The following is a 13,882-nucleotide window of genomic DNA, read 5'->3' on the forward strand; positions in this document are numbered from 1 at the left end:
TTAGGCTTGAATACAGTAAGATTTTGCTATATTTATTGAGGCATGAGGGGCCCAGCGGGGCTAGATGGTGGTGTTAACACTATAGGGTCAGGAATACATGTATGTGTTCCTGACCCTATAGTAGGGATGCACCGAAATGAAAATTCAGGATGCCCTTGGCCAAAAACCGAAACCGAACTACCCTTCTCTTTTAGTGCCCCCCCTGCTTAATGTTCCTCTCTCCCCCCTCTAGTGTTCCTCTCCCCTCCCTCTTTTTTAGTGTTCTTTTCTCCCTTCCTGTGTCCCATAGTGTTCTCCCCCCCTTCCTCTGTCCCATAGTGTTCTCCCCCCCCTTCCTCTGTCCCATAGTGTTCTCCCCCCCTTCCTCTGTCCCATAGTGTTCTCCCCCCCTTCCCCCGTCCCATAGTGTTCTCTCCCCCTTCTCCTGTCCCATAGTGTTCTCTCCCCCCCTTCCCCTGTCCCATAGTGTTCTCTCCCCCCCTTCCCCTGTCCCATAGTGTTCTCTCCCCCTTTCCCATAGTGTTCTTCCCCCTTCCCCTGACCCATAGTGTTCTCCCCCCCTTGTCCCATAGTGTTCTCTCCCCCTTTCCCCTGTCCCATAGTGTTCTCTCCCCCTTTCCCCTGTCCCATAGTGTTCTTCCCCCTTCCCCTGACCCATAGTGTTCTCCCCCCCCCTGTCCCATAGTGTTCTTCCCCCCCATTCCACTGTCCCATAGTGTTCTTTCCCCCATCCCCTGTCCCATAGTGTTCTTTCCCCCATCCCCTGTCCCATAGTTTTCTTTCCCCCATCCCCTGTCCCATAGTTTTCTTCCCCCCCAACTCACCTGTCCCATAGTGTTCTTTCCCCCATCCCCTGTCCCATAGTTTTCTATCCCCCATCCCCTGTCCCATAGTTTTCTTTCCCCCCCACTCACCTGTCCCATAGTGTTCTTCCCCCCACTCTCCTGTCCCATAGTGTTCTTCCCCCCCGTCCCATAGTGTTTTCCCCCCATCCCCTGTCCCATAGTGTTTTCCCCCCAGCCCCTGTCCCATAGTTTTCTTTCCCCCATACCCTGTCCCATAGTTTTCTTTCCCCCATCCCCTTTCCCATAGTTTTCTTCCCCCCATCCCCTGTGTTCTCCCCCCCCTCCCCTGTCCCATAGTGTTCTCTCCCACGTTATTTATGTAGCATTACCACGTCCTTTAAAGAACTCAACCGGTAAGCGTAATTTCTTTCCCAGACAGAGTCATTCTTAAACCTTCAGGGTGCCCTGTGAGAAACTTTGAAATTATGCCCCCACTCCAGTCACAACAATGTAATACTTTTCTGGGGTACCAATGTTCCTTTACTATCTTTGAGCAGTAAAATACAGATTAAAATACTAAATGGGAATTGAATAGATGCCTTTCAAATGAAAAACAACCAAATTGTAGGCAATATATTGCTCGTATAGTTAAATTGCATGTTTTTTGTATTGTTTTTATTCAGTTCATACTCCATTTTTTTCACACTTACATGTTCTTGTCTAATATGTATTCATTAGGTTCTTTTCTCCTGTTTGTTGACGAAGTAACATCATCTAAAGTAGACATAATTTTTTTTCAAAACTAGTCAGATTATGTTGCCAATGGAGCAATGTATGTTTGTCAATCCTTATTGTTAAGTGAACACTCTTACGTTCTGTACTCATTAAATCTTATTATAGAGATTATGGTACTGCAATGCAATGGGTGCAGTCTGACAAAACAGCCCCCTCACCACTGCATATGATAATGTGGATTTTTTTTGTTAAATACGTTTTTTTTTTTCTTCCCCAAATGTAATAATAAACACAGCACAAACATAGCAGACATGGTATCATATTACATGAAAATGACTACTCAAAATAATAATGAAGATACTGATATTCAAGTATTACAGTCAACAAATATTATTGATCTGACAAATAACTCAATTTAATATTGTGTGATGAGATTTTAAAATCGATTTAATATTTTTGAATACACTTTTTCAATATTGTTTTAAAAATATTAAAATACAAAAAAATCATATATAAAAAGGATATCAATATAAAAATTAAAATATATTTCACAATATGAAATTGTTTTAAAAGTGTATCCAATATATTGAAAAAAAATATTTTAATTTTGTAATACTAATATTTTTTTTATATATGATTTTTTTTTTTTTGTACTTGAATATTTTGAAAAAATAATTTTAAATGTTTATCCAAAAATATGAAGTAATTTGAAAAGATTATCCAACAATATTATAAATCGAGGGCAAAATGTCCTCAAGTATGCCAAGCAAGAATTTGAGGCTCCAGAGAACATGAGATGTTTTACAAGCTCATTATGCCGTTTAAATAGAAGAGAGAGATCACCACCTAGTGGCAAGTTGTGTAAACACTGACCAAACTGTTATTGATTTTCAAGCAGAACTCGTAAAGCCATTGTGGAGAAAGTGCACGTTCTTGTTTATTATACTTAACGAAATTTATTTTTTTCAACAGTAAAGAAGAGAAAAGGGAAACAGCAGAAATTGCACAAACTAGCTCTGCATTTTCTTCCTTGTCAGCACCCAAGGTAGAAGATCAAGACACTAATGCAGGTGTGAGGGACAGACTGGACAGTATGGACATCAACGAGAAGAAGGTAATGTATGCTGCCATGATAGTTAACCAAGAGATTAACCTTTTTCATTTCTCAAATACACATAAACTGATTGTAGATCCCTGTGTAACTCTGTTTTATCGCAAATGTCAAATAATGGTTTGTTGTTTATTCCCAGCTTTCAAAATAAGAACTTTTTAGACATTGTGCTTACGCACAGGGCCGGACTGGGAAAAAAATTAGGCCCGGGCATTTTTCAATCAGAGCGGCCCCCTAAGAAGGGGGCGGGGCCAGATAGGGTGTGTTTTGTCATCACTAATGACAAGCACAGCCCCTCTCAAAGTGAGCATGTTAGTTCAATGCGCAGAGCCCCGCTGAAGAGCTCTGGCATTAGAAAAAGGCCCTGAATTTGTTCTGCGCAGCGCAAGCAAATTTAATAACATGCTTGCGCTGAGTTTGCTTTTAAATTGTCTCTGGTGTCTCCACAAGTGGGATACCAGAGGACAAAAGGGCCAGAAAAGTGTATGGTGCATGTGTATGGAGCCTGCTTGTGGGATTGCGTGTGTGTAGAGTGTGGTGTGGTATTGTGTAAATAGGTCAATTTCATTTGTGTTTGTGGTGTAATATGTGTGGCTAGGGGCTGTAGAGAGTGTGTGTATAGGGAGCATAGTGTTATAGGGGATGTAGCGAGTGTGTGCATATGGGTTGAAGTGTGTGTGTATAGGTGACGTAGTGTGTGTAGGGGTTGCAGAGAGGGTGTGTTTAGAGAATGTATTGAATGAATTGTATGTGTTTGCTGACAAGGAATGTAGTGTGTGTGTAGGAGATCTACTGTGTAAAGGACCCAGAGTGTGTATAGGAGATTGTGTGTGTGTGTGTGTGTGTGTGTGTAGAGGATTAAGAGTGCATATAAGGTAAGGGATCTGGCGTGTATCTGGAGCGTAATGTGTGTAGTGGTGCAGTGTGAGGGGTGCTTTAGTGTGTGTGTGTGTAAATATATATTTGGACATATTGTATGCGTGAGGGGCGCAGTGTGTGTGTATGTAAGAGGGGTGCTGTGTGTGAGGGTGTTTTTATGTGCCGTCACATTCTAGGTTTCTAATTTTCTTTGTCTGTTAACTCACTGGGGGTTATTTTATTTATATATATATATATATATATATATATATATGTGTGTGTGTGTGTGTGGGAGTGTGCTGTATATGTGTGAGCGAGGGTGCTGTGTGTGTCTGAGGGTGCTGTGTGTTTGGGTGCTGTGTGTGTGTGTTTGGGTGCTGTGTGTGTGTGTTTGGGTGCTGTGTGTGTGTGTTTGGGTGCTGTGTGTGTCTGAGGGTGCTGTGTGTGTCTGAGGGTGCTGTGTGTGTCTGAGGGTGCTGTGTGTGTCTGAGGGTGCTGTGTGTGTCTGAGGGTGCTGTGTGTGTCTGGGGGTGCTGTGTGTGTCTGGGGGTGCTGTGTGTGTCTGGGGGTGCTGTGTGTGTCTGAGGGTGGTGTGTGTGTGTGTCTGAGGGTGCTGTGTGTGTGTGTCTGAGGGTGCTGTGTGTGTGTGTCTGAGGGTGCTGTGTGTGTGTGTCTGAGGGTGCTGTGTGTGTGTGTCTGAGGGTGCTGTGTGTGTGTGTCTGAGGGTGCTGTGTGTGTGTCTGAGGGTGCTGTGTGTGTGTCTGAGGGTGCTGTGTGTGTGTCTGAGGGTGCTGTGTGTGTTTGAGTGCGCTGTGTGTGTCTGAGGGTGCTGTGTGTGTGTCTGGGGGTGCTGTGTGTGTGTCTGGGGGTGCTGTGTGTGTGTCTGGGGGTGCTGTGTGTGTGTCTGGGGGTGCTGTGTGTGTCTGGGGGTGCTGTGTGTGCCTGGGGGTGCTGTGTGTGTGTGGGGGGGTGCTGTGTGTGTGTGTGGGGGTGCTGTGTGTGTCTGAGGGCGCTGTGTGTGTTTGAGGGTGCTGTGTGTGTGAGTGTGAATGTATATTTTATTTGCATTTAAATATATATTTTTTATTAATAAAAAAAAAAAAAGTTATATCCCCCCCTCCTCCCTTCTTACCTTTTAGCCTGGAAGGAGGGGGGGAGCTGTTCTGCCTGTGGGGAGAGGGGGATCCGTTCTGCCTGGGGCTGGGGGGTGGGCGGGTGCCGTGCAGCTTCCTTCCCTGGTGGTCCAGTGGTGAGAGTGAACTTTAGCCTGAAGGCTATAGTTCACTCTCGCGAGATCTGAGCGTTGCCGCGGTACCCGCGGCAACGCTCAGACCTCGCGAGAGGACCCGGCGGAGCTGCTGGCTAGAGCTCCGCCGGTCCTCTCGCCTGCCTCCCTCCCTCACTCCCTCTCCTGCCAGCGGCCGCCTGTCAGTGTCTCTGGGCCGGTGAGGGAGATCTTTGATCTCCCCACCGGCCCATGGAAGCACACAGCAGGGCCGGCGCTCGGGTAACGCTGGCCCTGCAGAGACTGGCAGGGGAGATCCTGTGATCTCCCCTGCCGGCCTCGGCCCCACGGCCATCGCGGCCCACCGGCATTTGCCCGGTATGCCCGATGGCCAGTCCGGGCCTGCTTACGCATATGCATTTACCAAATGCAGTTTATCAGTGTTAATCAATAAAAACTTTTTGGGACAAGGGGGTTGTAAATAAAGTGTTTAAATGCATTTTGACATCTACATTTTTCAGTTTCTATGGTTGTTGACATATAAGTCAAAAAGAAACTTTGGAATTGTGTTAGTAAAACTAATTGGTGCTTGTGAATAAAGAACAGTTGTGGAGAAAAGTTGTTAAACTTGAGCAGTTGGTATAAACATGTCATTGATCTACTTTGTGACTGCTCTATTTTCTGAACTTTGCTCCACAAATGCTCTTTTTACACCCGTTCTCCAACCAATGTCTTCTTTGTCACACTCCACCAGCTACCAATCTTTTATTTGTGCTATCATTGCTTTGAAATATGAAATTCATATATAACTATCTCGAATACAGCTGAGTTTGTACTTTTGTTCTGAGAGCTCCATTCTATATCACTTACACTTTGGTGCTTGTGGACCTTTTAACAGGTTCATAATTAGCATTGTATCTCCGTTAATGTAGCACTTTAGGTTTGTGTTTCAATGGAAATGGGAAACTGAGTTGGATGTACAAGGCCAGCATGATAATGTCACATACCAAGTGGCATGATAAAGATATTTATCTGTATTGTTGATTTAAAAAAACTAAAACTATTTCTGTATGAAGGGATGACTTCATAAATTTAAAGGATATTTTGATTGTTGTCCTAGTGGTTGTGACCAGTTTAAAATCTAGGAGCAAGGTCATATTCATTATTTGTGAGATGCACAAATTTGTTAATGATTAATTAAGATGGACAACAGAGAGCTGTCCTAAGCATAGGGAACTGATGATGAGGTTATTGAGAGCTGAGTCTGAATAAAGAATTAAAGCCCGAAATGAAAGGGATTAATGTAAAAGTAAAAAAGAAAGTTAGATGAAGGGTTGATAATACAATTAAGGAAACTGAACTGAAAAAGAGAACGTAGATGGAAGAATTGTAAAAATTAATATGAGGGATGTGATTTAATTTGAGAATGGTGTTGGAAGAGGCTTCAGGAACTGCAGAAAAAAGGGGAAATTGAGTAATGGAAGGTGTGAGCTAACATAGATGGAGTGGACAGGGAGAATTGGAAAGAAAGTATGAATGATGCAAAGGTGCAAGAAAGTGAATAGAAATAGCGAAAGGAGAAATACACTGAATGGAATATAGATTGTGAATCCAGACACCACGGTTCAACTGATCATATAATATTTGAACACAAATCTTTTGATAAATCCAGAAATGGTTAGTTATTCACATTTTGTAAGAGTAGAATCTGAAACCCATCAAAAGCTGTACTTGTCAGTTACTTCTACCTTTTCCACAGTAAGGGTTAATGATGTTGGCTGTCTGCTATGCAGAAACAAATAGGCTGCAGACTGATCAGAGCAGAGAACACCCTGTGACTCAAAAAGGCATAGGACTCACATGTGCCTGGGAAAAAAGCAATAGATCTAAGTGATTAGGCCCATGCTGGTAATTGTACTGGCATGTTTCCTTGTACACTACATGAAGGAACATTAACATAGCCATTATGAAGAATGGATGGAGGACGACTCATTTGGGCAATCAAAGCCCACTCCTTTTGTAAGGGCACAAAGAATTACTTCTGCTGGCTTTTGAGAATCACAGCAATCCTGATTAATGAAAACAAAACAAGTTCTTGTAGGTCAGATATGCAGACTCTCAGTCAAAGGGTGGACTGAAACCACAATGCTTACCCAATGGGCTCTGTCCAGATCTCAAATTATGCAGCATGCAATGCTAAGGAGGACACTGATTCACCAATGTGTTTTTCTGTATTGCCAGAATCCAGGCGACCTAGTTAATATTTAGTCAGCTTTTATCACAAGGAGTGGGAGTCCCTGTGTCATGAGCCCTCCCCCTAATCTGGCCAACTCATTAGATATTTTACAGCATCATAAGGTCTAACACAGCCATCATGAATGAATGATAATTTATCTTATGACTTAGTGGCCTTCTTCCCCTGCTTTATCCTAGTTCAGCACAGTAATGTATTCAGTCTGTGGACAAAGTAACTTTATAAAGTATATCAATGTATACACAGCATGATGAGGTGTATGTATGTATATATATATATATATGTATGTATGTATGTGTGTGTATATATATATATATATATATATATATATATATATATATGTATCTTTTAAATTCTTATTATAATTTCACTTTATTTTTTATGTATATCTCATTCTTGGGTCCTGTACCAGAGGCCTGGGAGTCAGAACAGCACTCTTCTAGACATAGATCTCAGATGTTCCACCTGGAATCTGCTGAAATTTGTAAAATGTAAATTTGGGGGTTACAGCCCAAGTGCTTCTATGAGAACTGGGGCTACTACTAATGTAACTTTCCACGTCCTTCCTAGATCCTCTTTCAGCCCTTGCTATTTGTGCTCCTTCTTATGTTCCATCTTCTTGATGTTATTGTCGCTAGGTATTGTCACATCCACTACCAGCGCAATCATCCATTCTATGTCTACCACCACAATGACGGGTTAGTTGTCAAATGCTTGCTTGTCTGTTTGGATCTGGAAGTCCCAAAGCTCTATTATTCTCAACTATCCTTTGTGGCACCTCCCATCAGGTACACAAACCCAGCAATTTGATTGTATCTCTCAGTGTATGCAGTTCCTGCTAAAAACGTTTGACTACAATGTGCTGGATTGTCACGGTCTGCACCTTGTGTCCTGTTTGGTGTGGTAGACCACTGCTTCTATTGATTTGGGGCTGAGTGCCTGTTTCTGTGCTACTGGAATTAGTGTTTCAGTGTTGTCTTCCAGTCCTGTTTTTTTGCAACCACAGGTTGGATTTTGTAATGTGAGCCATCTACTATTTGCTGATGGTTCAGTCATGGAGTTTGTTTTGCCACGGAACCTTCTCCTTATATGCATCCTCTATCTATTGTTGCACCAAGCATTCTCTTAGAAGTTCATCATTATGAGCCACCTGCATGATGTGTACTCTGTGTTTCCTTCAGCATTGTGGTCTTAAAAATATCATAAGACCCTGGCCTCCTTCCTTTCGGCTGGTATACAGGCTGGTATCTGGGTGGTATACAGTCTCTTGGTGCTGGATTTCAGGTGGAATGCTCCATTCATAGTGAGTAGTTTCTCTGTCTTGATATCCAAACATCAAGTACATCCTAGTTTGGTGGATAAATGAATTGATGCCTTGCTTGTTCTTGGATGTCCATGCAGAGGAGGTGGTTGATGGTAGCTTCACTCTTGAACCTGTATCTGTATCCACTGTTCATGATGATCTGGCTAAGAGTATTAAGGCATATACAGTACAGCATCAGGGATAGTGTATAATCTTAATATATGCCACATTTGTTGCTTTCTCACTTGTCCTGGAATTTGAATTTTTGGAGTACGGTAAATAATGTGTGATTTTATTTTTGGCAAATGCAAATATAAAGTATAGCGCATCAGTATGGAGTATAGATTATACTAATGTTTCACACAGGGGGCTTGATGGTCTATGGTTGTCCACGATTGGCAGAGCATTAAAGCTTTTTAAAACTATACAATTTTCCATTAAAGATTACCATCCAAAGCAATAGCCTATGCAGTCATAGCATTATGATCATTATTGTCACGACAGTAACCCCTTCACGCAGATAGTAACCCAGAAAGAGATGTATACCGGACCTTAGGGTGGCCGGGCTTAACGTCAGTGAATAGTCAAAGGAATAGCCAAAGGTCAAGGGAGTACAGAAAACAGGATACACGAGAAATAACCAAGCCAAAATTCAGGGAGCCAGAAAGGAGAGTAGTCAGTAAGGAAGCCAAGGGTCAATATAACAGAAAAACAGACAATTTTACCAAGAGCACTAGAGGGAACAAACAAGAGCCACACTAGGGCGCTGAGGGAAGGACAGGGGCGCCCTTATATAGTGAGGTGTGTTTAGCTTTAAAGCCACGCCCCGGGAGCATGGCCACGTTTGAATTTTCACGGCAAAATCCTGATGACGTCATAAGAGGGGTCAGGCTGCGCCGCTTCCCGGAAGCAGCCAGGGAGACTGCCGCGCTGCGCGGGTCCGGAGGAGAAAGGTAAGGTATCGTCACAATTATGATCTTAAGTATCCTATTCCAAAAAAGAAAATCTGACATATATAACAAATGAGGTGTATAGAGTTTCTGATGCTAAATAAACACAAAGTTCCAAGCATGATTTTATGGAACGACACTGACATGACAGTAAGAAATGCCATTAAGGGGAAACAGAAACAAAGGAAGAGTGACAATTTCCCATGGTTATTTAAAGTGTTCTTTTTATTTCTTTAGGCTGAACTTATTGACAACATTACTCACAAACTGGAGATTATGAAAGATGCCAAGGAAAGCCTTTTGCTTGATATCAAGATAAACAACAGCCTTGGAGAAGAGGTGGAGACCCTAATTGAAAGTCTTTGTAAACCCAATGAGTATGACAAATACAAAATGTTTATTGGAGACCTGGATAAAGTGGTGAATCTCCTACTCTCCCTCTCAGGACGTCTGGCAAGGGTAGAAAATGTCCTTAGTCGCTTAGCTGAAGATACGAATGCTGAGGAACGGGTAGGTACACGTTTTATTCACATGAAGCTTAAAGGTTTCCAATACAACATGCAATTTGGAAATCAATCACATTAATTCTATATTTTAATAGTTAAAGGTAACATAAAAGTGTAAATTGCAGTCATGTTTTAACCTAACTACAGTAAGAATCTGCTTCCTTTTGTTTTTATGAAGACAGTGAATGCAAATAGCTTTAAAGTGAATCAGTATAACACATGCCATGATGTTGTTCAACTGGGCATGATATTTGCTCAAAGCTATAGCATGTTCAAAGAAAAAAAAACAATTAAGCTGAACTCTCAAACAGCAGTTCTGTTTGGGAACAATGCCTATAAAGGGATACTCTAAGCACCAAAACAACTTAAGCTTCATGAATTGGTTTTGGTGTATAGATCATGCCCCTGCAGTTGATTTACTCAATTATCTGACATTTAGGAGTTAAATCACTGGTTGAGTGATGAGTCCGTGGCTGAGACTCAAGCAGCCTCCCTACACAGTTCTTGAAAAAGAGTCTAATTTTCTATTTCGTGACAGAAAGTCGTGATTTTATGAAAAACATAGAGACCAAGTGTCAGTGTCAGTGACCAACTAAAATGTGACACAGAATTCCTCATGATTTAGTGCTTTCCTATAAGGAAAATTGAATGTGCGCTCACCACGCATTCTGCAATGCTCCTCTATGAGAAGTATTGGATTGAACATCAGCAGAGGAGGCCATGCCTCCTCCATGATGTCATGGGAGGCGGAGAGGTAAGCAGTGCTAAGGAAGCCTCGGCGCTGGAAATTGGTGAGTAAAATTTTTATTATTTTTTTTTTTATTGGAATGCACCCATGGGGGTGGGGGATCTGAAAACAAATAGGACATATTTGTATTCCCTTTAAAGTAGATTGAGTTTTTCTTTAAAAATCTATGCTTTAATATGCTGAGAAAAGTCTGCAATTGCCCATTTAACTTAGAAAGAATACTAGGAGTTAAACTTAAATGGATCACTCGGGTGACTGTGTGTGTGTGTGTGTTTTATTGGATGTATGGTATAAAATGCTAACATTTGTTTTGAAAGGCTTCTTTTTGTTTCTTTCACTATTTTTGTTTTTATATGTGTCTGCCTAAACGTTTCACGTTGTTTTATAACATTAAATTTTAACCCCTTAACCCCTTAAGGACCAAATTTCTGGAATAAAAGGGAATCATGACATGTCACACATGTCATGTGTCCTTAAGGGGTTAAGACCACAGGGCGTTCTATGCCGTCCTTATTTAGATGGCTCTAAACGAACGCCCTGCGATCTTTTGTACTTACCCGGTCGCCGGCAATGCCACGCCGGCGATCGCGGTATGGGGACTTACCTGGGAGCCCAGGGAGTCCCCCTCCATCCTCTTCGGCCCCCCTTGGGCCATGTGATCGCGTGGTCCTTGCGACGACCTCACGCTCACATGGACGGCATAACCGTCCAAGTCATTGCCAGCCTGCTGCCTGAAAATAAAATAAAACATGTTAAAACCGTGTAAAATTAAATAATATATACTTAGATCATATATATATATATATATTATATATATGATCTAAGTATATATATATATATACACACATATACACACATACACATAAATACACATACACTGTCTACGTGTATTTTAATATTAATATATACATAATAATATATAATATATTATCAAAATACACGTACAATGATATTGATTAAATATATATATATATATATATATATATATATATATATAATTTTAATTATATATATATATTTATATATAATAAAAAATAAATATATAAATACGGAAGACTTCACTGAACACAAATATTAGTGTTTCAAAACAGTAAAATGTATTACAACTACGATATCGTCAGTGACAGTGACATTTTTTGCATTTTTCACACACAAATGGCACTTACACTGACGATATAATTATTGTGATACGTTTTACTGTTTTGAAACATTAATATTTGTGTTCAGCGAAGTCTCCCGAGTACAACAGTACCCCTCATGTACAGGTTTTATGGTGTTTTCAAAAGTTACAGAGTCAAATACAAGGCTTGCGTTTCAGTTTTTTCACATTCAAATTCGCCAGGTTGCCTTTGAGAGCGTATGGTAGCCCAGGAATGAAAATTACCCCCAAGGTGGCATACCATTTGCAATAGTAGACAACCCAGGGTATTGCAAATGGGGTATGTTCAGTTTTTTTTAGTAGCCACTTAGTCACAAACACTGGCCAAAATTTGCGTTCAAATTAGTTTTTTTCATTTTCAAATATTAACACTAACTTTGGCCAGTGTTTGTGACAAAGTGGCTACTAAAAAAGAATGGACATACTCCATTTGCAATACCTTAGGTTGTCTACTTTTGCAAATGGTATGCCATCATGGGGGTAATTCTTATTCCTGGGCTACCATATGGTCTCAAAAGCAACGTAACCAATCTGGCGAATTTCAGTGTGAAAAAAATGAAATATGTAGCATGCTATATTTAACCCTGTAACTTCCCAAAGCACCATAAAACCTGTACATAGGGGGGTACTGTTTTACACGTGAGACATCACTGAATACAAATATGTGTATGTTACTGCAGTAAAAGCAAACAGTATTTTGACATTCACAGTTAGAATGTCACGTAGAACTAAAAAAAAATTAAAAATTATTTTCTCCCATTTTTTATATATTTTTTCAGATTAAATTATGTTCCATACCTAAATATTTGATGTTAAAACGAAAGCCCTGTTTCCCCTGAATAAAATGATAAATAAGTGTGGGTGCATTTAATATGAAAGAGGTGAATTACGGTTGGACAGACATATAGCGCAAATGCCAGGTTTTGTTTACGTTTTGTTTTGATCACAACGTGTACATTTGGCTGCGGTCTTAAGGGGTTAAATATAGTATTTTCAGATAGTTTTTTTAACAAACAGTACAAAATGTGCAGGTGTGATCTAGACCAGTTGTTCTGAACCCCGTCTTCAAGGTACTCCAACTTTCCAGGATTTAGGTATATCCTACTTCTGTTCAAATGTGGATATTGGGAAAACCTGGAATGTTGATATGCCTTGAAGACTGGGACCTACTGATCTAGAGAAAAGGTTTACTCATAAATAAGACTAGTAGGTCCTAGATAAAGTATGATGTGGGGTAGCAACATTTATGGCAATAGTCATTCCGTTGTAAGCATATTTATATTATTTTTAAATACTTTTTGAAGCAGCTGTGATTGGTAATTACAGAGGATAGAAAGCTGTCTTTTTATTGTTTAACCCTTGTCTTGCTGGCTTTTAAAATGAATCTTCTGTGTTGGATACATTGAGGAAGCTTACTTATTTATCTAACTTTAAGATTCTCAGTGACAGGATATTTGAAGAACTCATGTGTTTATATGTTATGTAGAAAACCTGGAGTGAGAAGAAAAAGCAGCTCTGCGGTCAGCATGAGGATGCTCGGGAGCTGAAGGAGAATCTTGACCGTCGTGAGAAATTGGTGATGGACATCTTAGGAAACTACCTCACAGGGGAACAGTTTCAGGAGTATCAGCATTTTGTCAAAATGAAGTCGGCTTTACTTATTAAACAGCGGGAGCTGGATGACAAGATTAAACTTGGCCAGGAGCAACTTAAGTGCCTATTGGAAGGTTTGCCTAGTGATTTCCAAATCGGAGGGAAAGTGCCTTTGACAGAAGGAAGTATTTCATCTTTTGGAAATATGAATATACCTCCACCACTGACCTCTTCACTTTAATATTCCATGTAGATGATTCTGGCTAACAAAAATGACTTCTAATTTAAAAAAAAAACAAAAAACTATTTTTTTCATTAAAAAAAACTTAATGATCTTAAATGAGATCTTCCGGTGTTCGTTTTCACTACACGCACTGTCTTCTTTGTGTGTAGCTCTTCTGTAAGTAGTTTGCCCTAACAACGGTGCTACCCACAACCATTTTAAGGTGAAATAATTTCCAAAAAGATGGACTGTTATCATCCAAATCATAAATGGGGCAGTAACCATGTGAACCTGTTCAGAACACATGCTACAGTATGAAATCATTGATGCCACACTTTTTTTTCTTCATATAGGTTCTAAACAAATGCATTGAGTTGGTGTTTATAAAGTGTTATCATTGAATGCAGGATCGTAGCAAAGAATCTACAATTT

The 13,882-nt window shown here is 40.6% G+C and overlaps 1 protein-coding gene across 2 annotated transcripts in view; it reads left to right on the forward strand.

Moving 5' to 3' along the window:
• Positions 1–13,501, forward strand: part of SHROOM3 (shroom family member 3) — a 397,699-nt gene extending 384,198 nt beyond the window's left edge. For both annotated transcript variants that reach the window (XM_063458694.1, XM_063458695.1), the window contains 3 exons: positions 2,493–2,634; positions 9,459–9,731; positions 13,121–13,501. In XM_063458694.1, coding sequence (XP_063314764.1) covers positions 2,493–2,634; positions 9,459–9,731; positions 13,121–13,468 — 763 coding nt within the window. In that variant the 3' untranslated portion in view covers positions 13,469–13,501. The remainder of the gene's footprint in view (positions 1–2,492; positions 2,635–9,458; positions 9,732–13,120) is intronic.
• The last annotated feature ends 381 nt before the right edge of the window (positions 13,502–13,882 follow it).

The sequence above is a fragment of the Pelobates fuscus genome, chromosome 6, assembly GCF_036172605.1.
Source record: "Pelobates fuscus isolate aPelFus1 chromosome 6, aPelFus1.pri, whole genome shotgun sequence".
Taxonomy (NCBI): Eukaryota; Metazoa; Chordata; class Amphibia; order Anura; family Pelobatidae; genus Pelobates; species Pelobates fuscus.